General features: G+C 47.5%; 1 protein-coding gene across 1 annotated transcript in view; it reads left to right on the top strand.

Annotated features, from left to right (window-relative positions):
* LOC122364682 (zinc finger protein 830-like) overlaps window positions 1-22,973 on the top strand; it is a 51,027-nt gene that overhangs the window by 1,639 nt on the left and 26,415 nt on the right. The window contains exons 2-5 of the mRNA XM_043335337.1: window positions 920-1,116; window positions 3,513-3,710; window positions 12,755-12,906; window positions 15,108-15,277. Coding sequence (XP_043191272.1) covers window positions 920-1,116; window positions 3,513-3,710; window positions 12,755-12,906; window positions 15,108-15,277 — 717 coding nt within the window. The remainder of the gene's footprint in view (window positions 1-919; window positions 1,117-3,512; window positions 3,711-12,754; window positions 12,907-15,107; window positions 15,278-22,973) is intronic.

Raw genomic sequence — 22,973 nt, 5'->3', positions numbered from 1 at the left:
GGCCAGGAGGACCATGTAGCCATCTACCTGTGGTTTGTTACTCTTGATCAAAATTGTCACAGGTGGGCTGGGCATGGGCAAAGTGTTTATATAGCCTTGGGCAAAGTTGAGTGGTGATTCCATGGTGTCATTTGTATCAAGCACTGATAAGTGGGCCACCCAGGCCCACAGGCACCCAGCCATCCATTTGGACAAAATTTCTAGAAAAAAATATAGTTAATACTGGTGCAATTTCTCAATGGAATATGCTCAGTTACAAGATATTAATTCAAGCTAATGATGGGTAGGATCATTGAGATTTTTCATATTTATTTCAGTTTGGATATTAATTTTTAATGGCATCGATGCCATACATTTTAATTGGTGGCTAGTTTTATTCTGACGCATATGTTGATTCGATATTAGAAATTGTATTTTATCAGAAATTATTTTCTGATTTTATGATTTGATTGATTTTACATTGAATGCTTTAGAATGTATTGCTTTCCTTAGTTGACAAAGCGTCTGAATAAATTTTGTTTGATTAATAAATTGCATTGTTTCAATGCAATAGGAATACATTTAAATATATATTGGGACCTATTGATGATGCCAGACAATGATGTGATGCCAATATTGCAAAAATATGGCAGGCCCTTCCTTCACTCATAGGTATTCATAATCTTACAGCCATCCAGCACGATTTTTATCATATTATTTTTTTGGCACTCCACTTAGGAACCCATATCATTTTTAAGGCGTTTGAATATTATTTGGCAAAATTAAAAAAGTTTTGGTGACTTAACGCATTTTAGTGTGATTGCTCTTCAACGTTGCATGATGAAGGCATAAATGAACTGCATTACTCTCTAAGCTGCGGCCTGGCCAAAGCTGTATCTGCCTGCATTATCTGTGTCATTTCCTTAACCGTTGGCGGCACGTATTCGTCGAGCGGCCAGCTCAGCTGCGTGGCGTGCCGCGCGCCGGTGAAGTCGGAGCTGATGTGGACGGCGCACCTGGCCAGCCGCTCTCACCGCGACCAGGTGGCAGCACTGAAGAGCCGCCAGGGGGCCGACAAGCGACCGGCCGACACCTCGGCCGCGGACACTGCCGGGGCCAAGCACAAGAGGCACAAAGGTGCGGACTGGGATTCCTGGGGCTCGTCTCGGGCCGGAGTGGGATGGGATGTGGAGGGGTGGACGAGTAAGCCACCGATACATTGGATTCTTTTATTAGTCATCAACTTGTTCGATACTACCGTGGTCAAGTCATTCGCCTCTGTGAACAGACAGTTGTATTCATTTCGTGTATTTTTTTCGCATTCAGCGTATTTGCTAGCCCTTTTGGTTGATCAGCTTTTGTGTATGCTACATGACTTACGTCGATGCATAAGCCCGGTTTGTTCTTATTGTTGGCTGTGACTGCTCAAACAAGACATAACATTGATGATGGGCATTTTTTTGACTTCCTTTTTGCTCCTGTGACGTCATCTTTGACCTGACCTGAAAATGACCTCAGTAAAAATAAAACGTTCCACGACAAATCGACAAGTGCCCTGCACCCTCATATTTTATTTTTTGCTTAAAATTGGTCTAATAGGTTGTGATGGACGGGGAAGCCAGCTGTGGCAAGGATTTTTTTCTTCGAACAACGGTTTCCGAGATATAGCCTCGGGCAATTCCTGGATGTCGCGCTGCAACCCTATGTTTGGCGGCCTATAACTCAAAAACTATTGATTTTCTACGATTAAAACTTTATATGGTTCAACTCACAATCAACCAACAAACATTTTGGCTATTTCGGATTTTCAATTTTTGAAAATTTTGATGACGTGACCTTTTGACCTATTTTTCGAAGAGTGACCTTGATATTTTCCCCACTGAAAGTTGCAATTTTGTCTGATGACGATTATAGCCTTATCAATTGTCATTCATATGCGAAAATAAAAAAGTGGATATCGCCCTGCATTGACCTCAGGTCAGGTCATTTTTATGACCTGTCCATTATTACGAGCGGGAGTGACAACGAGATCTCGAGAATAAAGCAAGATAGCGACAAGCGGTAAACGGTGCAGGGTACAAATGGATAAGGTCTATAATTTTTACTGAGGTCATTTTCAGGTCAGGTCAAAGATGACGTCACAGGAGCAAAAAGGAAGTCAAAATTGCGGCACTACATATATATGAAGTTTTTCTCGAATAACTTTCAAGGTATCCCAGCTAGGAACAAACTAATATCACCATCGTGATCCTCTCGTCGATCCGCATCGAAACATATGTATGTTGACCTCGAAAGGTCGAAAGGTCAAAAGTTGACCCTAGGTCACGTGACCCAAGGTCAACTTTTGACCTTTCGACTTTTCGAGGTCAACATACATATGTTTCGATGCGGATCGACGAGAGGATCACGATGGTGCTATTAGTTTGCTCCTAGCTGGGATACCTTGAAAGTTATTCGAGAAAAACTTCATATATTTAATGCCGCAATTTTGACTTCCTTTTTGCTCCTGTGACGTCATCTTTGACCTCACCTGAAAATGACCTGAATAAAAATTATAGACCTTATCCGTGTGTACCCTGCACCGTTTACCGCTTGTCGCTATCTTGCTTTATTCTCGAGATCTCGCTGTCGCTCCCGCTCGTCACGTGACCGAAGGTCAACTTTTGAACTTTCGACCTTTCGAGGTCAACATACATATATTTCGATGCGGATCGACGAGAGGATCACGATGGTGCTATTAGTTTGTTCCTAGCTGGGATACATTGAAAGTTATTCTAGAAAAACTTCATATATATGTAGTGCCGCAATTTTGACTTCCTTTTTGCTCCTGTGACGTCATCTTTGACCTGACCTGAAAATGACCTCAGTAAAAATTATAGACCTTATCCATTTGTACCCTGCACCGTTTATCGCTTGTCGCTATCTTGTTTTATTCTCGAGATCTCGCTGTCGCTCCCGCTCGTAATAATGGACAGGTCATAAAAATGACCTGACCTGAGGTCAACGCAGGGCGATATCCACTTTTTTATTTTCGCATATGAATGACAATTGATAAGGCTTTAATCTTCATCAGACAAAATTGCAACTTTCAGTGGGGAAAATATCAAGGTCACTCTTCGAAAAATAGGTCAAAAGGTCACGTGATCAAAATTTTCAAAAATTGAAAATCCGAGATAGCCAAAATGTTTGTTGGCTGATTGTGAGTTGAACCATATAAAGTTTTTATCGTAGAAAACCAATAGTTTCTGAGTTATAGGCCGCCAAACATAGGGCTGCAGCGCGACCTGCTGGAATTGCCCGAGGCTATATCTCGGAAACCGTTGTTCGAAGAAAAAAATCCTTGCCACAGCTGGCTTCCCCGCCCATCACAACCCCTTACACCAGTTTTCAACGAAAAATAAAATATGAGGGTGCAAATTTAATTTTTTATTTGTCGATTTGTCGTGGAACGCCCCATAAGAAAATCTCGTAGTGTTCTTACTGCCACTGCAAGTTGTTTGACGACAGCTTCATGTACTTCCGATACGTTCCAGGTGGCAGCGCTCTTCCGGGAGACTTCTTCGAGAAGCCTCAGGCGCCGAAGAAGGGCATCCTGAAGAATGCGCCGGCGCGACCGACGTACGCGCCGAAGGCGATGCCGCCCCCTCCCCCGCCGCCGCCGACACGGAGCTCACAGCTCGGCGAGGCGATGGACACGGACGACTCAGGATCCAACGCGCATCAGCCGGCCGGTAAGGGACAGGGATGGGGAGAGGGAGACAGTTGGTCAGGAAGGGCGATGAGAGAGAGACAGGCACCCGGTAAGGAGACGGGAGAGAGGCAGGCACCGGTAAGGGGACGGGAAAGAGGGAGACACGGACATTAGGGTGGTCCATTTTGAAAAAGTTTCTAGGATCCGTCGGGCCGGGTCGGAATTCTTGTTGATACCATGACACAATGTTGTGTGCAAAATTTCATTCTGATCGGATAAAGTTATCCCGTCCCGCAAAGCGGTCAAAGTTTTCCCTATGTTAACAATAAGGGGATGGGCGATAATACGGATTCTCCCACTCAGTTCACATTTTTTTTTTACTCAATACGCACTGGCAGTCACTAAAAAAGAACAGCAAAGGAGAGAAACACATCAGAGTGGAATAGGCATTGGTGAAAATAGCATATCGGTACAGATTTAAAGACGAAATCCACCACGCGAGCCATCCTAAACCAATCTCCCGCCCGGATGCAACGCCCAGTGAAGTTACGCTCCTCTACCTGAAGGAAGTGCTGTCATCTGTTCCTTGCCGTGCGCGATGGCGCTAAAAATTTGCCGCTGATGGGGGCAACAGTGCAGCACCCGGCTCCTGCAAAGTCGTTTACCACCCGTATATGTGACGGTCGCCGACGAGCAGTGGTCAAGTCGTCATTGTACGACCCCTCGGCCGGGTCCACTTTGAGGAAATCGTGACTGGCCCCGAGGGCGGTGCCGAGACCAACATATGCAAAGGACGCCAGCGAGCACCGCTCCACTGCGTCGAGGGCGACGTCGACGCGGGAGGGTTCTTCTATCTAAGCCGCTGCTGCATGGAGGTGGCGATCGCCTGCTTTTCCTCGACCGCCGTCCTGACGCCGAAGAAGGAGACCGATGGCCTTGAGACCTTGCCTATCACCTTTCCCGGTTACCTTCCGGTATCCGTGTGGTAAGCGGCGAGGGCCTTTGGGGAGGGCGATGTCAGTTCCCCATGCTGAGGTCGATCAATGGGCAGACAGTCAGGATGCTACCTACCTTGTGACGATTAAGGTGGTGAACCGGACCATCGTCCTCTTCTCGTGCTCGGTGAGCACGAGCTGGCAGAAGAGAATGCTCTTGAGCGTGTTCATCACCTTTGCAATCCAAAGACCACGTTGTACATAAGGCAACCGGTTCCGGATGCTGGCCTCAAAATCACCGTCCATCACGACGATGGTGAACTGCACCACATCGCGGCAGTCATCCCGGGGCCGCTGCTTCATCAGCAACGCGCATCAGGTGGCGATCATCTTGTCGGCGAAATCGATTAAGTAATTGAGCGGGACACTCGTTCCGTGAGCTGCCACCACTTTACAAACCGCTTGAACGACGGGATCTCGGGAGCCCGGGGCCGGAAGATGGATGGTGATTGCCAAGTGAAAGAGGCGCCCTGCACTTGCTCGTTCGTAAGAGACTGTTTCATCCAGCAAGGATTTGCTTTTTTCTGGCTGCCAAAACAAGCCACATTTCGGTGATTGAGCGTGTGCCTCTTGCAGCTGCAGCGGCGATCCCAAACGCAGGCAGAGCCACAATTAGCGTAATGCATATCGCACCTCCTGGCATATAGTGGCTTGCTACTGGCACTGGAGAACAGGAACTGCAACAGGAATTGTGGATTATCGTTCCTGTCTGTGGCTGATAGGAAGACTAGATCTATCATTGAGAAGGCTAGAGAGGGCTGGTGCGATTAGCAGGCAAGCTCATTGGTAGATAGCCGCTGGCACGACTGGGCAATGTTGAAAGACGAATATTCGCCCTATACTAAAGACTGGTACGTATAATGGAAACTTTGACCGCTTTGCGGGACGGGAAAAAATCATCCGATCTTAATGAAATTTTGCACAGAAGCTTGCGCTATAGTATCGACAAGAGTTCCGACCCGGCCCGATGAATCTGACGAACTTTATTTTTTACCATGTAGATGTGGACCACCCTAACGGACATGCACTTGAAATGTAACATGGCAGATTGAGAGTAAGGCGTTATGGACGGAGACAGGCTGATGCCGTTTAGTTACAAAGGAGATGGAGACGACATTACGGATCGAGGGAGAGGAAGACTACAGCAAAAAAAGCGTTAGAGATTAGACGTCGAGAAATGTAAGAGGTGTATAAGCCTCTGGGAGACGTTAAGAAAAGAGCCGGATATACGCCGTTAGGCAGGTGGCGCTGGAGTGCCAGGGAGCTGCGCCTCTGGATGTCCTCCTCAATAGCCATGCAGTTGTGCTCCTAATACTGTAGTCCTAGTCAGGCAGGCAGTGCAGGTTACAGAAGGTGCCGATTGTTTATCCGGTTGGTAGCAAAAACCATTGCTGTAAAAGAGCATTACTCCCTGTTTTCATTCATCGGTTTTGAAGTAAAAACCTTTGGAGTAAAAGAGCATAACACCCTGTTTCCATTCATCGGGAAAAATGTTTGCAGTATAAGAGCGTAGGTAACTCCCTGTTTCCACACTTAACCGAATATTCTTACTACACCTTTTTGCACTCAAAATAGGCATCTTTTCATTCAATTTCGGCGAATTGCATTCAATTTTAGCGATCTCTCTATTCAAAGCAAATGAGAGATCGCTAAAATTGAATGCAATTCGCCGAAATTGAATGAAAAGATGCCTATTTTGAGTGCAAAAGGGTGTAGTACAAGCCGATTGAGGATGGTGACTGGGTCATCTTTAGAAATGTTTGAATGCAAGATAGTTAACCCGCGCCCCGTGGGGGGGGGGGCCGAAACGGCCCCCCCTGTCCTTTTCCGTCGATATCTCCTAAACGGCTGGAGATATCGCCACGAAACTTTCAGGACCCCTCCGGGCATCAATTTTACACACTGTGACCAAAAATTTTTCCAGAGGCTATGATAGGTTGGCCACAAATGACGTCAGAATGACGTCATGTTCTGCCATTTTTGACCGAAAAAAGACCTTCGCGAGAAGAGCTGTCAAACCTACAGCTTTGAAGATACAGAAAAATGATCAAGACATAAAAGGTGTGGAATTGACAGGGCTACAAAACTGCTATCTCGGATTTTTGAAATTTTTGAGTTTTGACCCCCAAAAATCAAAAATGCATTTTTGAGTTTCGAAAAAAACGGAATATATGTGATAGTACCTACCGTCTTCTATCTACATACCAAATTTCAGATCGATATTTCCTTTTTTGACGAAGTTATAGCGAAAAAACTGTTCAAAAATGATTACGTCAAATTTTCAAACTCAATTTTTGGCAATTCTAGACCACGTAGGGTAAAACAAAGACCACCATTGGACTCCCCGTGACGAGCTGCATCGAATGGATACCTACCCATTTTATGCAAAAATATCAACTTTAAAATTTGACCTAATTTGACCTGACCTTGACCTGACCTTCACCGGAACATAATCTAAACTGACCTCAAATACTTTTTGACCCACATAATCGCATTTGTCATGTAAAATGGACAATAAAACATGTATCACACGACACTTTCATATTGTGACCCCCAGTGACCTGACCTCTGTGAACTGACCTGGTATCAGTGACCTCAGATAGCGAAGTATGTGTTTGACGAACAATGTACCATCGATGGTTTTCAATAACTTACCGATTTACTCGATTTCACAACATATTTCTTGAAATGCCTGTGAACGGTGAAAATCTGACCTTTGACCTGACCTGTGACGTCATCGGTTTGACCTAGGTCAATGAAATTTGGTCACAAGGTAGTTCCCCGGTAGGGCTATCGAATGCCGTTTGAATTTTGAAAATCGGCCGGTAAATTTCCGAGATCTTAGGGGGGCCGAAACGCCCCCCCCCCCCCTACGGGTGGTAGGGTCCGCCGGTAGCCCTACGGGGCGCGGGTTAATGTAAACGAATCTGTTTTCAAGGCAATACCTTTTTTGTCCGGGCTTCACTGCAATGGAAATATCAAGGCGAAAATAATGCTTGACATTCAAAGATAAACATTCTAGGTTATATATAAAAAACGACAATGTATTCAAATACACAATTAAAAAACAGAGCTTTCGGTAACAAAGAGCTTTGTTACCGAAAGCTCTGTTTTTTAATTGTGTATTTGAATACATTGTCGTTTTTTATATATATCTGTCATGGATAACACACAATTCTAGGTTATGCTCTGGCATATCGCGCCCAATATGAAAGTACGATCTCCGGCTCGCATAAAGTTTTACAGAAGTCAGGGTTAGCATATCAAAGACTGCTCAAGCACTCCACAAGCAGTGGCGGTTTTGTTTTCCGGAGCATTTCCATTCCAATCGTCCTCCACTCGTGTTCAGACGGGCCGGACTGCAAAGCTTATTAGTCCGTCTGTGTCTTGTGGCTGTATTCCGGTCACGCCGGACCGGCCTGTGTGGATTTCTCCAGTGGGAGGGACCCGGCATCGGTATCGCACGGTCTTTGTCAGTCTGTGAGGGACTGCCCTCCGGTCCTGTGTGGCCAAGACAAAGGGAGTCTCGCGCTGGGCTTGACATCGATGGGAACTTATGACGTCACAGGAGCTTAGCTATAAATATATTAGCGGTTCTGGCGGACGCTGTCGGTCCGTGGTATGAAGGAATGAAGGAGACATTGCATTTGCGCATATGTACACGGATATTCATATTTTGCTGATCATCAGGAAGGCCAACACATTACTTTCAAAATACAATAATTGGAAGTGGAAATTTATGTTTTTCTTTCGTCTAAGCGTGCCTGCTCGCTTGAGAGTCAAACACCACGATGAACAGAAACAGAAACAAATTAAGGGAGACGGCGGTAAAGTTTTAGAAAATGGTACATTGAATAACAAATATTTTAAAGATTTTTTTCCACCTTCCAGCTTGACGGAATGAAAATGAAAGTAAAACACACGAAAAAAGAACAATAAAAACAAATCATCCATATTTTTCTTCTAGCGTGCTTCTTATTGGGTTTGGGGGTCAGGGCAACGCGCTGGACAGTAGGTTTGTTTTGTCATCCATTTTCCTTAGTTCGACTGAAACATATATAGTCAGCAGCAGCCGCCACCAAATTTCGCTACACATCTCTTATCACATAACTGACATCATGCGACTTCGTTGAGGCCATATTCCAGCTGATAGTTCCTGGGTGGAACTGCCGGCCTCGGGTTCATCGGAGAGGGGAACGGAAACGGGCCGGGGCGCCTTAGTGGCCATCACGCCGTCCGTTTCCCGATCTGACGGAGATTTCAGCCTATCTCCAGGGAGGAGAGTGGATGGAGAGACATTTAAATGTGTTTAATTTGATATGGTATGCGTTTATTCGCATCGGTAGCGCTGGTTAGATGTCAGATGGCCTGACTTACAAATGATCACATGCATCTTATTTAAAAGAGCGTCAGATTGCGTTAATTGCAAGTTTGAAATGTAACTTTAATCCGCTTGGGAATTTCAAGCGCTACGCTAGGGCAGTATAAGATATGCAGACGCCAGAATATGCCAGCGTGTGACCGTACTGTCTATAAATTCACCAGTGTCTTTATATTAGCACTTGGGGCTGAAGGTCCCTTTGGAACACGCATAGCTTGTGGCATTAGCTGAGGCTGGTGCTATTTCCGGCAAATCTTCCGTACGCCTTTAGACAGTCTCTTTACATACACTATTATAGTACAGTAACGCATGGTTATAGATCCTACTCCACCTACGTCTCGGAATGTTTTAAATTTTATGACGCATTTTCATGGTTTTACGGCTTGCAACTGCTTTTCTTATGTTACGTTTTTTAAAGGGAGATAATGAGCTTTCTTTTTTCTTAAATAAAAATTACTCGACATCTATACTATTTTAACTGTAGTTTCTATAAAATATGAAAATTTCCTAGCACATTTTCGTATGTGAAAAAGGTTTTTATTTTTGCAAAAAAGAAGCAGTACTTGCAGTACTTGTAACACCCACCGAAATGCGTTGTCCTTCTCTATAAAAAAAAGTCGCAGTATATGACGCTTTTGTTTCAAACAGCGACGCTTGGGTTTTTGTTTGTTATCGCCTTGTCGTTGCTTGGTTGTAAGGATTCTAATTTGAATTAGAGTTAATTCGGTTTAGAATTAATTAGATTCTAATTCGGGCAGGGGCGGAGAATTGTCATAATCCCAGGGGGTGCTTTTCTAGCACCTGGCGAATGGAAGCGTCAAATTCTTGCGTAGAAAAGCACATATAGATACTTTTTCCCAGCAGCATCACTCTCCTCGCGACTTACGCAAAGCAGTCTCTGTCTCAGACCTATTTTAAGCACCTCTGGAGCACTATTATATGGCGACTTTTGAATTTCAGGGGGTGCTCGAGCACCCCCAAAACCCCTAATTCTCCACCCCTGAATTCGGGGGTACATAGTGCCTACTCTTCTTTGTTTCCAAGTATTATTTTGCGCTACAAATGAACGGCAAGCGCCAGAAACGCAGCCAAATCTTGCGATTGCGACTACGAAATTCATTATTTTGGCCTCAGAGCCTGAAGCGAAAAATACAAGCATATTTATTTCAAAAAGACTTCAGGTTTGTCGAACGGTGTTATGAGAATTTTGATAACAGTACTGCATAAGTTTTTTTTTCAGTGATGCCGCAAAAGTGTTGTATCTATCTTCTTTTATTGTGCAGTCGGCGGGACCGATTCAAAATTGAGTCGTTGCTACTAAAATAGCAGCATATGGCGACAGATGATGAACAGGAAATATAGTTGCGTAAATTTAGACATACCTAAACCACCCCCCAAACCATGAATATCTTTTGAAGGCACTATAGACGACCATTAACTAACTAGATGTGATGAAGATCAAATGTAATGAATACGCTCATTTTACAAAATTACATGCAAGTACCAAAAAGTGATGTAAGTACTTATTCAACGGTCATTTTCAGCGCTCCCCGCTAACGTGACTTCAAGTTGAGATATTTGCGGCAAGGTACCGAATTGAGCAAAATGGTTTTAATTTACATTATAACTTGTTGTGTTTTGTCAGAAAATGGTCCTAACTCAGATTTTGTGGAAAAAGGTCATAATCTCCCTTTAATTTCCCGAGGAACATTCGAACTCGTTTATATTTTTACCATGTTATTTTTTAAGATGCTGTTTATAGTAGACCTTGTCATTAGCGTGGTCTTTTCTGTTTTCTATGTAGACTTAGGTACCTATTCCTTCTAATGTACAATTTGTGTACCATTTTAGATACCACTGTACGTTTACATACCTATATGGGATCTTTGCCAGTCCATGTATCATCCAGATAAGCTGGGACGACGCAGTGATGTATGCTATTGTCCCAGAAAGCTACTGGATGTTGTCATCTAAGAATGGTCCCTAAAAAGAAGAAGTTGAAAATATATACAGGCATCTCGTATGTCTGTCGACTTTCCTAGTCTCTGTTCGTCTTGGAGTAGTGTGGTGGTCCTAACTAGTACTTGACTCGAGATGGTGATGTGCTTTTCTCGTAAACCAAGCCACGGACGCGTGTTTACGTCAGGGAAGAGTGTCCAGGAAGGAGTAGAGAGAGCCAAAGAGGCTCAGAAGTGAGCGGTTTGTTTTAACTAGCTGTCAACAAGCCGATAGTTCAGACAGTTAGTGTTTAACTTGGCGAGTTTCGAAACAACGATCGTTACAGCGAACTGATTTCACCGATTCGATTGACTTCTGGGTCTGTGCGTTTCACATGTGTAAATGTACCATTCTAATTTGTATAAGAAGCACACTTAACCCGCGCACCGACGGGGGGGGGGGGCGGATATCCGCCCCCCCCCCTGAGGTTTTTCGCGGATAGCGGGAAGAAATTTGGTATGACTATTCTCTCATCAATTTTACACATGGTGTGCAAGTTTGAACCTCCTAACTTTTAAGGTCAGGTCACCAGGTCACTTTGAATGACCCAACCTCAAGTCACTTTTTTGCAACTTTGTCACCGTGCCAGAGCTACAGTAGATGTCGGAGGCCTTTGAAAGTCGCAGGATGTTATTAGGTCATTAGTAGCTACAATTTGTATATCTCGGAATTTGGATGTCGGTGACCTAAGGTCAGGTCAATTTCGCGACCTCCCCATTATAAGTCAATGGGGGAAAAATCAACTCCCTGTTTTTACCACTAAAACGGGTCGGAATGGCCCCATATACCATACATGACTTCACATACGATCAACCTTCACTACCTTGAGGTCTGTTTTGCTGTTGGGCAGCTGTAAGGTCATGTGACGTCATCAAAGGTCACCAAAGGTTTTTTGCCAATAACTCCTTACAGGAACAAGATACAGCCGCGCGGATGGTCTCATTGTGTTCAGCTCGTCAAGACGCATCGAATGATATACATGATGACCTCGAGGTCACGTGACCTGAGGTCAACCTTTGACCTTGACCTTTCGAGGTCAACATATATATCATTCGATGCGGATTGACGAGAGGATCACGATGATGCCCTTAGTTTGTTCCTATCTTGACTACTTCGAAAGTTATTGGAGAAAAACCCTCTCCATATCTAGCGCCGCCATTTTGACTTTTTCGACCCCTGTGACGTCATCTTTGACCTGACCTGAAAATGACCTTAGTAAAAATTGTAGACCTTGTCCGTGCGTATCCGATGCCGTTTACCGCTTGTCGCTATCTTGCTTCGTTCTCGAGATCTCAGGGGGGGGGGCGGTCATCCGCCCCCCCCCCCCCGTCGGTACTAAGTTGGCGCAGACCCCCGTCGGTGCGCGGGTTAAGTCTCTGACTCAGTCTCACTAAAACATCCTCGGCCTTGTCTCACTGGTTGAAAGTTAATTCTAAAGCACTTTGCTGAGAGTAAACTATAATTTTGTTCGTGTGGTTTACAGCTTATGTTATTTTTCATTTCGTTTTGAACAAAACACCTAAGCCTGCTCACGGTCTTAATTATCTTGCTTTATGGAGCTAGTGTTGTCTGCTCACTGTCATCCATAATGTATATTACCTTACATACACAATGCAACTTTACCCTTACATATTACAATGCAACTTTCCGTGTCAACAAGGAGCCACTTGCCCAAATCACATCTCCTGACGCATCATGTCGCCTTTTCAGGCACGACTGCGTCCGCGGACCGTCTCTCGGCTGGCGGATCGTCACAGCCCTCCGGTAGCGGCAGCGCCGCTGGCAACACGGCTCCAGAACCGGAGGTGGATACCGGTCAGCTGCCGGAGGGCTTCTTCGACGACCCGCAGAAGGACGCCAAGGTGGGTGGTGGGTGGAAGGGGCGCGGAGGGAGCTTCTCCGTGGGTGGATGTGAGGCTGTCAGCATAGAGGAAGGTGGCTTATTCTGTAAACAGCTAAGCTTGTTTTGTAGCAAGCTCTTGCCGTTCCTCGGAGATAATCTTTGTCGTGACCACCCTTGGGAACGTCCCGCCAGCTCTTGGCTCGCTTATCATGCATCGAATGACTTTGTCGCCTCACACCATTACTCCGTTTTGTGCATTAACTCAACATCGATGCTATATGCATAGACGCAAACAAATGGAGACAGCCAGCTGCGGAAATCATTGTGTATAAGTTCACAGTCTATAGAGGACCTCGGTGTGCCAATGGGCGCGGGACGGGCTCCTTGAATAACGCAGCGGCTGCGCACTGCTGTGAGATGTACGGCGGAGATAAACCCTCTCTCAGTGGCGTGAACGGCAGGAGGAAGCGATGAGCGCGCGACAAACGGTCGTTTCGTTCGCAGAACGTGGGCAGTGTGGTGGTCACTCACGTGCATTGGCGAGCCTTGGGTTAAAATTTGAACCGAATAGGCGGTCAGAAGCGTCAGAAGTGCTCCCGTCGGAGCAGTTCGCTCTGAATATTTGATTTTTGTGACGGTAAAGCTATGCGTTTGGCTCGGCTACACGATCGCTCGGTCTCCGTTAGCGTGGGGTCATTCGCACTGGGGGCTATTCAACCTTTTTGGATTATGTATAGGATCGGCTTTGTGCATTCTCGTCTTTCACCAAGGCTTTGTGTACAAATGCATCCACCCTCAGACTTCAAACCTTTAGCTACTGGCGCATTTCGCAGCCCGAGTTGTCACAGGCGCACGACGAGCCGAGCACATGTCTCCCGTACTCAGGTCTCTTGGCTGGGTGAGCAGTGAGGATGTGATTTCGGAACGGGACTGTATTCGTGCATGATTGCGATGCGCCGGTTATTTACTCCGAGACGTGATAAAGCCTCCCGCGACACCCGCCTCGCCCGGTCTGAGCAACTCGACCTGCCCAGAGCTAGACTCGCCGCCACTCAGCGTACTTTCTCGTACCGCGCCGCCACCTCCTGGAACACACTATCAAAGACTGTGTTGCAGAGCTCGTCGATCGGGCAGTTCAAAAGCCGTCTGAGGATGATGCATTAAAGTCAGGGTGAAATTAATCACCTGAAAGTTCTAAGTAGGTAGGGGCCTGCATGTGTCATCATTTCTTACCACGTATAGTTTTTAGCTCTCTTAGCTGTGTATGACTCGAACTTATGAAAAAATTGTGTTCGCACGAAATAGGTTTATGAAAAATATGCATACATGGACATACATACACTGGTCAATGGTCATATATCTACATGTTCTTCCGATTCGGTAATTGCATTCACCTGTAGCTGGCGCCACGAGTAGCCAATGCGGTACCATCACTGACCATAATTAGCTGTATGCGGTGTGCATAACACCTGAATTAGATCAGAGTCTAATGACACGTGTTTTTGTGGACTGTTCCCTGTTCCCCGTAACAAGGTTGTTTTGCATCAGCATAAATCACGGCAACTGCCGTGATTTCTTTCCAGCTTGTTGTGACTGGAAAGTGCTTTGCTGTGCAAAACTTGTGTCGCTTTTTCGGCCGAGTTGCCCCATCCATCCTGCCATCGACCACCCTTCTATCTGCGATGGAACTTGCAAAGGCTGCACACGGCCTGTATTTCCCAGGAGATCGCACTGTCTGGAGATTGGAGGCCAACTTTGAAAGAAACGAGAGATAATTGAAAGCAGTGGCCAGGCTACTGAGTGCCTCTAACACCGCGCGATAGCTCACGTAACTAGTTTTTCTGTGGCGTTTTCTTACGCTTGCGTGATACGGCGATATAGATGGTGTGTTATTATACTTTTATGTCATATTTGAGGCGCGACACGTGGAGAACATGGGCTACAATTTGTTTACATACGTTTGTCGGGTTTTTAGGCTAGGCAGTGGGGTATGTGTACCCGGTGATATTCTTTTACATCCGTATGGTGTGTTTCAGGCGCGACACGTAGAGTACACGGACCCTGAAGTGTTGTGGTACACCCGTTTGGCGTGTTCCAGGCGCGGCACGTGGAGTACGTGGACCCGGTGGTGTGTTTAACACCCTTTGGCGTGTTTTTAGACTAGTCATTTGAGTACGTGGACCCGGTCGTGTTTATTAACACCCGTTTGGTGTGTTTCAGGCTCGTCACGTCGAGTACGTGGACCCGGTGGAGGCCGAGTGGGAGAAGTTCCAGCGGGAGATGCAGACCGAGATGGCGGAGTCAGAGGTGATACTGGACGAGGACCAACAGGAAGCCACCGTCGGTCGGCAGATAGAGGAGGTCGACGAGCAAATCAGGAACCTATCCAGGTCAGTCCAGAGACTGGAGCAGATCAGAGACCTTTCCAGGTCACTCCAGAACAGATCAGGAACCTATCCAGATCAATCCAAAGCAGACTATAGAAGCCCCTCCACTCCCCAGGCACTTCATGTAAGACGAGAAGCCTCTCCAGTTCCTTCACAATGGGTGACTTGGGTTCAGTCGACTATGATACGAAGTGCGCACTTGGGATCAGATATCTAATGGATTGTAAAAAAAAAAACGATATTTTTTGGCAAGACGCGAGTTGTTTTACATCCATTGTGCAATGTTATTGTTCAGTGCGCACGTTATGAAATTTTTCCTTTACTACAGCCAACTTGAAGGATAAGATTAGAGTCCCATTAAATATACAAAATCTGGGCACCTCTAATTCCAAAATCAACCTTTCCCGCGTTAGGTATGCACCACCAAACCTTGCCTCCCATTTTCGGAGTGTGGCTAAATCCGTTTTAACGTCCGACCAGCGTTGTTTCAAAGCGTGTGTTGCACTCTCGCCGGCTTTTTGTCCGCCTAACGATCCTTGCGTAATACACACACGATGAATGGTACTACTGCGTGACGTGACAGTGGTTTGAATACTTGATGGTGTTTGACATACCTGAAATGTTGATGGTTTTCGTGGAAAACCTGGTCTGACGACGGTGACAAATATTTTGTTAGGCGGATCGATACGCGACGCTCCTTTTCTGTCGACTGCAAGCTTCTTGACACGGCAACTGGCCGCCGTACAAATGAGCAGCCAAAGTAAAAAAATCGCTCCGGTCGTGCCCACCTGAGCCTTCTCACGATATCTCGCCGTCATTATCACCCATTCGTCATCCGCTCCAGTGAGGGCGTCTCGACTCGCCGGCTCGCTCGCCTTGATCCGCTCTCCTGGCTCGTCTGGGCGAGCGCCGAGCTCTCATTGAGCCGGGCACCGGGGGCTCCTCTCGCCCGTCTGTGTACTTCCGACGAGCCGGCATTGTGGCCCGTCTGAAGTCCTTCCTTGCTCCGGCAGCCCTTTGATCCCGAGACAATGCGGTGCTGATGCTCAGAGCGTGTAGGCCTGGCCCGAGCCGGGTCGTAAGGCTGGCGGGATGCCCGGGGCCGGTCAGAGACGGACGCGCTCGGGCTAGGGCGTGGGTGGGTGCAGACTGCAGTGTGTGGGGTTGTTCATGGACCAATGATTGGATTGTGTGGGGGTGTTTCTTGGATGATTATTGGACTGTTTGAGGCTCGAGCAGTCTCTTCGATAGGACACTGGATGTTGTCTCTTCGGACTTCATGCTATGTTCGAGTGCGCTCCTCACCATCGTCATGCATGCAGGAAGTTTCTCAACTTTGAGGAGCTCAGTAGGAGAGATAGGTGACATGGGTCGGTAATTGAGGTGAAAATCAGCGCTCACGTGTCACGTGTCTCGCTCAGTCGGCCCGGCGCGGCGTCAGGGGTGCGGACGGTGATTTGCCTGATCGGTAGGGCGGGTGCTGCTGCTGACACAGCCGGGTCTACTGAGCCGCTGACACGGCGGGGGCAGTTCCTCGCCAGCAGTCAGCTGGTGTCGCCATCGGTATTTATGTCGTCCATGGCGTGCGTTCATGTGCTATTTTAGACGGCGTGGATGCGTGCACCGGAGGTGTTCTCAGAGTGAATTATGTATCACGCCCCATGATAAACTAGAAGTGCTCCTATTCGGCTTCGATCTTGGCTGTCAGACTCGCTCGAATTATTATGTCTGGGCCTGAAACATGAATAATTATTTATGCCATATGACATACAGGTGTGCACCCATACTACAGTAAAGTTGGTAACATGAAACTAAAATTAGGTTATGTACAGTGCTATATTATAGCTAGCTATATGTTGCATAATAGATCAGACCACTCTTTGCCTGTGGTATTGGTGAACAATTAAGTGATGGATACATTTTCCAAGTGCTTCCCTACTGCCCGTTAGCCCTATGTCACCGTGGGTCTCGTCCCGTAACGCCGCATTCACTCCATCATATTTAGCGCTAACGATCGTAGCGTAGAAACTAGCCCTCTTCACTGCGCCTCAGCCAGTGCTCCGCGCTCCGTATTTCCCAGTGTTCCTCCTTTCCTGCGTCCTTTGCTGCTCCATTGGGCCGGCTGCTATCGGGTTTTTGCACGGTTGTCCCGTTTTTCTGCTGCTGTCATTCGTTCCACTTGGCTGTTCTCGGACCTTCGATCGGGCCCGGCTCGCACGACACAAACCCCCACGCCTGGCTTGCTATTGTGAGGCGGCGATTTAAACCCAAATGCACCTTCCGTCGAGTGTCGCGGGTCTGACAGTCGCTCTTGTAGTTCGAGATGCGGATCTCGTTCTGTGCTTTGTCCCTCGTCTGCCGGACTTTGATGTCAGCCAGGTGACCTATCCGTTCTGTTCCTCCACGTGGTATAGCGCCTCCTGTTTGATCTGTCATAGCCCGCTTGACTTTTCCTCGAGTCCACATCGCCTCGACCCGCACCATACGTTAACCGTTCTGTCTATCTTCGTTCATGCCACGCTTCATTCCTGTCCCGTATGTCCCAACACCCATGCTGGAATTTTCCTGTCCGTTCCATGCCTTCTTTCTGTCCTGTCGGCCCGTCTCGCGGTCTTGTGCGCACTGTTCCATGCCTCCTTCCTGTCCTGTCCATCCCTTCCCCCGTCCCTTCCATGCCTCCATCCGGTCCTATCGGCCCGTCTCGCGGTCTTCTGCACCGTTCCATGCCTCCTTCCTGCCTTGTCAGCCCGTCTCGCGGTCTTCTCTGCCGTTCTGTCTCCTTCCGCTCCTGTCTTGCGGTCCCTCGCGCCGTCCCGGCGGCCGACGACGCGCTGACAATGTGTGTCAGTGCCGCTCGGCCGACGCCCATCGGCTGCTGACGCCCCATTGCCGCCAGTCTGCACAGATGGCGGCTCGGCGCAGAGACGGCGGGGTATGGGACGCGGTGGAGCCGATCAGACCGGGCCCCGGGCGAGGCGGGCTCTGGGGAATAGCGTGGGCGACCACTGCATTGAGAAGGGGAGGGGGTGGCTGCAGTGGACCAGATTACGCTAAGTGATTACATGTGAACATGTAGGTATTGCGCGCCCGTATGCTGCCGATACTGCCCAGCCGGACTTTTTCGGCATTACCAGTAGATAGATTGTCTGATTTTTGTGGCAGTCGGTGATCTTTTTGTCCGGCTAGAGAGGCGGCTACTAATACATCAACAGCATGTCAGCAAAAACACTTTGCAAGACAATATGCCTTACCAGCCGCACTATCATCGCGAGCCTCGAAAATCATCAGCCCTTCCTAAGACCATATGCCTAAGTGGCTTCGCTATCATCATCATTATCATTTGTGTCTTGTGTCCGCAGAAGTCTATTCCAGGCACGTAAATGCTGAGGATGCCGTAAAAGCAGCAGCGCCCTCCCTAATTGCTGCTTCCACGCTCCAAATGTTGGGGTTGTGAGTGTGCTGTAAATGTGCTGTGCCTCCCCACCATACATTTTCCGGTAGTGTAGTAGTCTGGTATTGTGTCATGCTTCGTTTTACCCGTGTTATGGATTTGAACGTCACATAATATATGAAATGGCAATAATTTTCCGACTCCTCAAAGTTGAATCTACCATCCGATGATCATTGACAATCGCATTGCAGCAGGCGGTCACATGCGCTATTTCGCCTCACCGCGGCGCACATCTCTGCGGCGGGTTTTCTCTGCATTTCGCAGCGGCGCGGGTGTCTCCGCTACGCCCGGGGCCGTGCCGCCGCGGCCGGCCGTAGCGCGAGCACGTCGAGCACGTCCTCAAGTGGGCGCCGGCCGCCGCGGCCGGACGAAACTGAGCCTCTTCGCTAATGAGGTCGGCGGAGGCGCCGCTTTTTACGGCGGCCCGCAGCGGCGGTGTGTCCTCTGCTACCTGCGCGCGAGACGCAGAGGCTCGTATCAGCCGGCCGGCCCGCCGCGTGCCGCTGAACGCTCGATGACTTGACACGGCCCGGATCGAAAATCTAATTTGGCTCGGCGAAGTTGTGTGGAGCGGACGTCTGATGGTGGGCGGATGCGGCCACGGACGGCCCGTGGAACGGCCAGATAGCCCAAACAGCAGAGGCTGCGCGGTGTTGTGAGACCGGCCGGAACGGCGCCGGGCGGCGCGGCGTGCCTCGTGTCCAGACCGGGCTATCGGCGACTCCGGGTCAAGTGGAATCAAATGGCACCCGATCGGCCGTACAATTGTTGCTGATCGCTCGCGTGCCGATCGCCACGGTTCGATTGCGTGATTTTGTGGCGATTGTTTCGCCTCCAGTTTCCTGCGACACCGGCACGAACGCTCGCCGAGCCTCTGGACTTGGTCCCAGCGCACTTCAATACCGAGCCTCTCAGGTATTGAGCGCAACAGCCGTGAAAGCCGGACCCATCTTGTGCTCATAGTCGGGCTAATCACGCCGTCGTCTGCTGAAATAATCAGCGGCCGACTCCGTTCTCCCCAACCGACCAGCCAATGACCGGTCATCTGCCGCCGGACGGCTCACGACACCCTGGGGTTATTTGACCAGTCCGGTAATGCCGCCTCGCCTCAGTTCCGGTCGCCCCGCTGTCCGGTGACCGCTGCCGTCCGCCCCCGGTGCCTCTGCCGATCGATCGCCGGTTGAACGTCAAAATGACCGCGCCGGCACGCGTCACGACAGCGAGTAATGAACATCATGCAGGCGGCGAGTTATGGGCGCACCAGGTGTCCGGCAGGTCCGACACGGCGCGTTTCAGTGGCTGGTGGCGGCGACAGGGTCCAGCTGGGGTCAGACACGTAGCCAGGACGCTGTCAAAGAAGGGCTTATTGTGTTCGAGGAGGGAATAATGTATGTTTTCATCATGAAGATGCTATTTTAAGACGGGCTGAGCTTTCTGCGCAATGAGGCATAAAAAGACTTTACAGGACTTAAGACTTTAGGCTTTAGAAGGGCTGGTCTGACCAACCAGTTATAAGAGAGAGAGAGAGAGAGAGAGAGAGAGAGAGAGAGAGAGATACTTTATTTACAGACCCGTGGTCCACAAATGGGAATGAAGGGGATATTCACACTTTACACATGGGTACAACAATGACAGTCACCAGCCATAGAGAGCTCTTGACCACAACTTCCTCATAGATGATGTGCATGCCAAGTCACTATGATATAACGTGGATATGATACGATTTTCTGACATGCTTATTCGAGACAAAAAATTCCACATCGATTTGCGGCGAGCCGCGTCATAGCCATCTACATTCTGCTGAGCAAACATTGCCGAGGCACTGCAATATCGATCGTAACCAAAAAACATCCTGGCAGCATTATTAAAACAGACCTTAAACTTTCTCAAATCTGACATGTGATAGGAATGCCACAGGTGCATGTTGCTGATATTAGAACAGTAAATATCGTACAAGTATTTCTTCACATAGTGCGTACACAAAGCAAATTTACGAATAAGGGAATTAGCTCTACAACATAGCAACCTATACTGCTGTCGAATCTCAAGATCGTCCGCTCTGGCGAAGTCAGAAGATATCAGATACCCAAGATACTTATAATTATTGACAAAGTTCAGAATCTGGCCACAGAGAAAAACCGTCGGTAAGGTCATGTCGCGAAATCTCTTAGGTAACATTGCCATACAAACAGACTTTTTGGAATTGAACAGAATATCATGATTCACCGCATAGCTCTCGCATATATTTAGCAATTTTTGTAGGCCAAATGGGGATGGAGACAACACCACCATATCATCTGCATAATATAAATGATTCACGCTACCCAGATAGTGGCATCCATAACCACTCCGATTGAGAGCCGTGGACAGATCATCTGTGTAAACATTGAACAGGAAGGGTGACAAAATGCCACCCTGTCTGACACCGTTAGAAACATGGAAGCTTTCGGACACGGACTTACCCCAACGAACCTGAAACTCTTGAGTCCTATACCAAGAAGAGATTAGTTTCACCAAGTGAGGTTCAATATCCCTATCAAGTAATTTATCAAACAGAGTCCAATGGTTAACACGATCAAACGCCTTCCGCGCGTCGAGATAACATATAAACACCGGACTACTGTTACGCAAATAATAGTCCGTGATCTCTTTCAAGGCATAAATAGCCATATCAGTTGAGTGATGCTCTTTAAAACCAAACTGGTGATGACCGGTACGAAGCTGCACAGAACAACGGTTAAGAATGGCTCTTTCCAAGATTTTGGAACAAACACTTGCCACAGCTATCGGTCTATAGTTGTCTTTCTCATTCAATTTTCCATTTTTGTCCTTTACAATTGGCGTTAATAAAACATTCGTAAGAGAGGAGGGCAAGAAGCTGTGACGAACAAACATTGTGAAACACAAAGACAAATGAATCACACAAGGAAGACCGGCAAATTTAAAATGTTCAGAACACAAACCATCCTTGCCACTAGAACGTCCCGAAGAAAGCTCACCAATACATTTTCCGACCTCTGCAACTGAAAACGATGGGAATACGTGTTGAACGTTCGAAAGCCTGTGCTTGACCGACTCTTCTTTCTCACTATTCTGAACTGTGTTCAAAATTTCCGAGAAGTGGTCTTTCCACATATTAGCGATATTCACCTCACCTGATACACCATTAACGGAAGGAGCGAGAGGAGGAGAGCAATTTAATTTCCTGACCTCTTTCCAAAAATCACCCATACTTTGAGGGCTCCTTATAAGCTTGTCGGCGAGAGATTTGGCGCGAAGCTCCTTCTCATTTCGCAAGCAATAACGAAGTGATAGTTTAAACCGTGAACGAGCTAGCCGCAACTGATCAAAAATATAACCACCCCTAGGCTTGCCTATCAACGCCCATAATGCATACACATCCTTAAAAATAGTATGATTATCCTTAACAAAATCATTCCAGCCAGGAACAACATTCCTTGCGTTACAATCTAAGGCCTTGCCAATCGTCCTATTTGAAGCCTCACTCAGGCAGGCAATCACCTGGTCATAATACGAAGCAATAACGTCGCGATGTTCAACTGAAGAGCAGCCACTGCAGTGAAGCAGCTCACTGGGAACACAAATTTTGTCCAAATTTTCCTTGACAACGGATTCGAAAGCTGACAAATCATCCACAGTCAGGGAATCCCATTCCACGACCCACCTCTGATCAGCATATTGACCGGTCGAGTCATTGTGATTATAATCACAACTTTCACAACTGATTTTCATCGTTACAGGGAGATGATCAGAGCTAAGAATAGATTGGTCAATCACAATATTACTCACGAGCTCCAAGAACCCTTCAGTGCAGACGATATGGTCGAGCCATGATTCCGTACCATGTCCGTCATTTACATGAGTTTTAGAGTCGCTAGGGAGATGCATTGCATCGACCACGAAAAGCCGAGACTCAAAACAAAAAGATTCCAATTCTTTGCCGAATTCGGTGGCTTTTACCATATCAGCGTTAAAATCACCAAGAACGCATACGTGCGGTGTTTCAAAATCATCGATGATCGATTTCAACTTAGCTAAATAGTAAACGAATCTATCGAAATTTTGGTGCGAGCAGTATGGCAAATATACCCCCAAGAAGAGCATCCTAACCCCACCACGGTTAAACTCTAGGCCAATAATACGGTCATCGTCAAAAGAAATGGGCCTGAAAAAAGGTGCCAAACTCTTACGCCACAACACAGCGACACCACCAAACGGCCTACCCGT

This window comes from Amphibalanus amphitrite, unplaced genomic scaffold (assembly GCF_019059575.1).
Source record: "Amphibalanus amphitrite isolate SeventyFive unplaced genomic scaffold, NRLGWU_Aamphi_draft 000003F_arrow, whole genome shotgun sequence".
Classification (NCBI taxonomy): domain Eukaryota; kingdom Metazoa; phylum Arthropoda; class Thecostraca; order Balanomorpha; family Balanidae; genus Amphibalanus; species Amphibalanus amphitrite.
The sequence above is the reverse complement of the archived record's forward strand: the minus strand, read 5'-3'. Positions and strand labels throughout refer to the sequence as shown.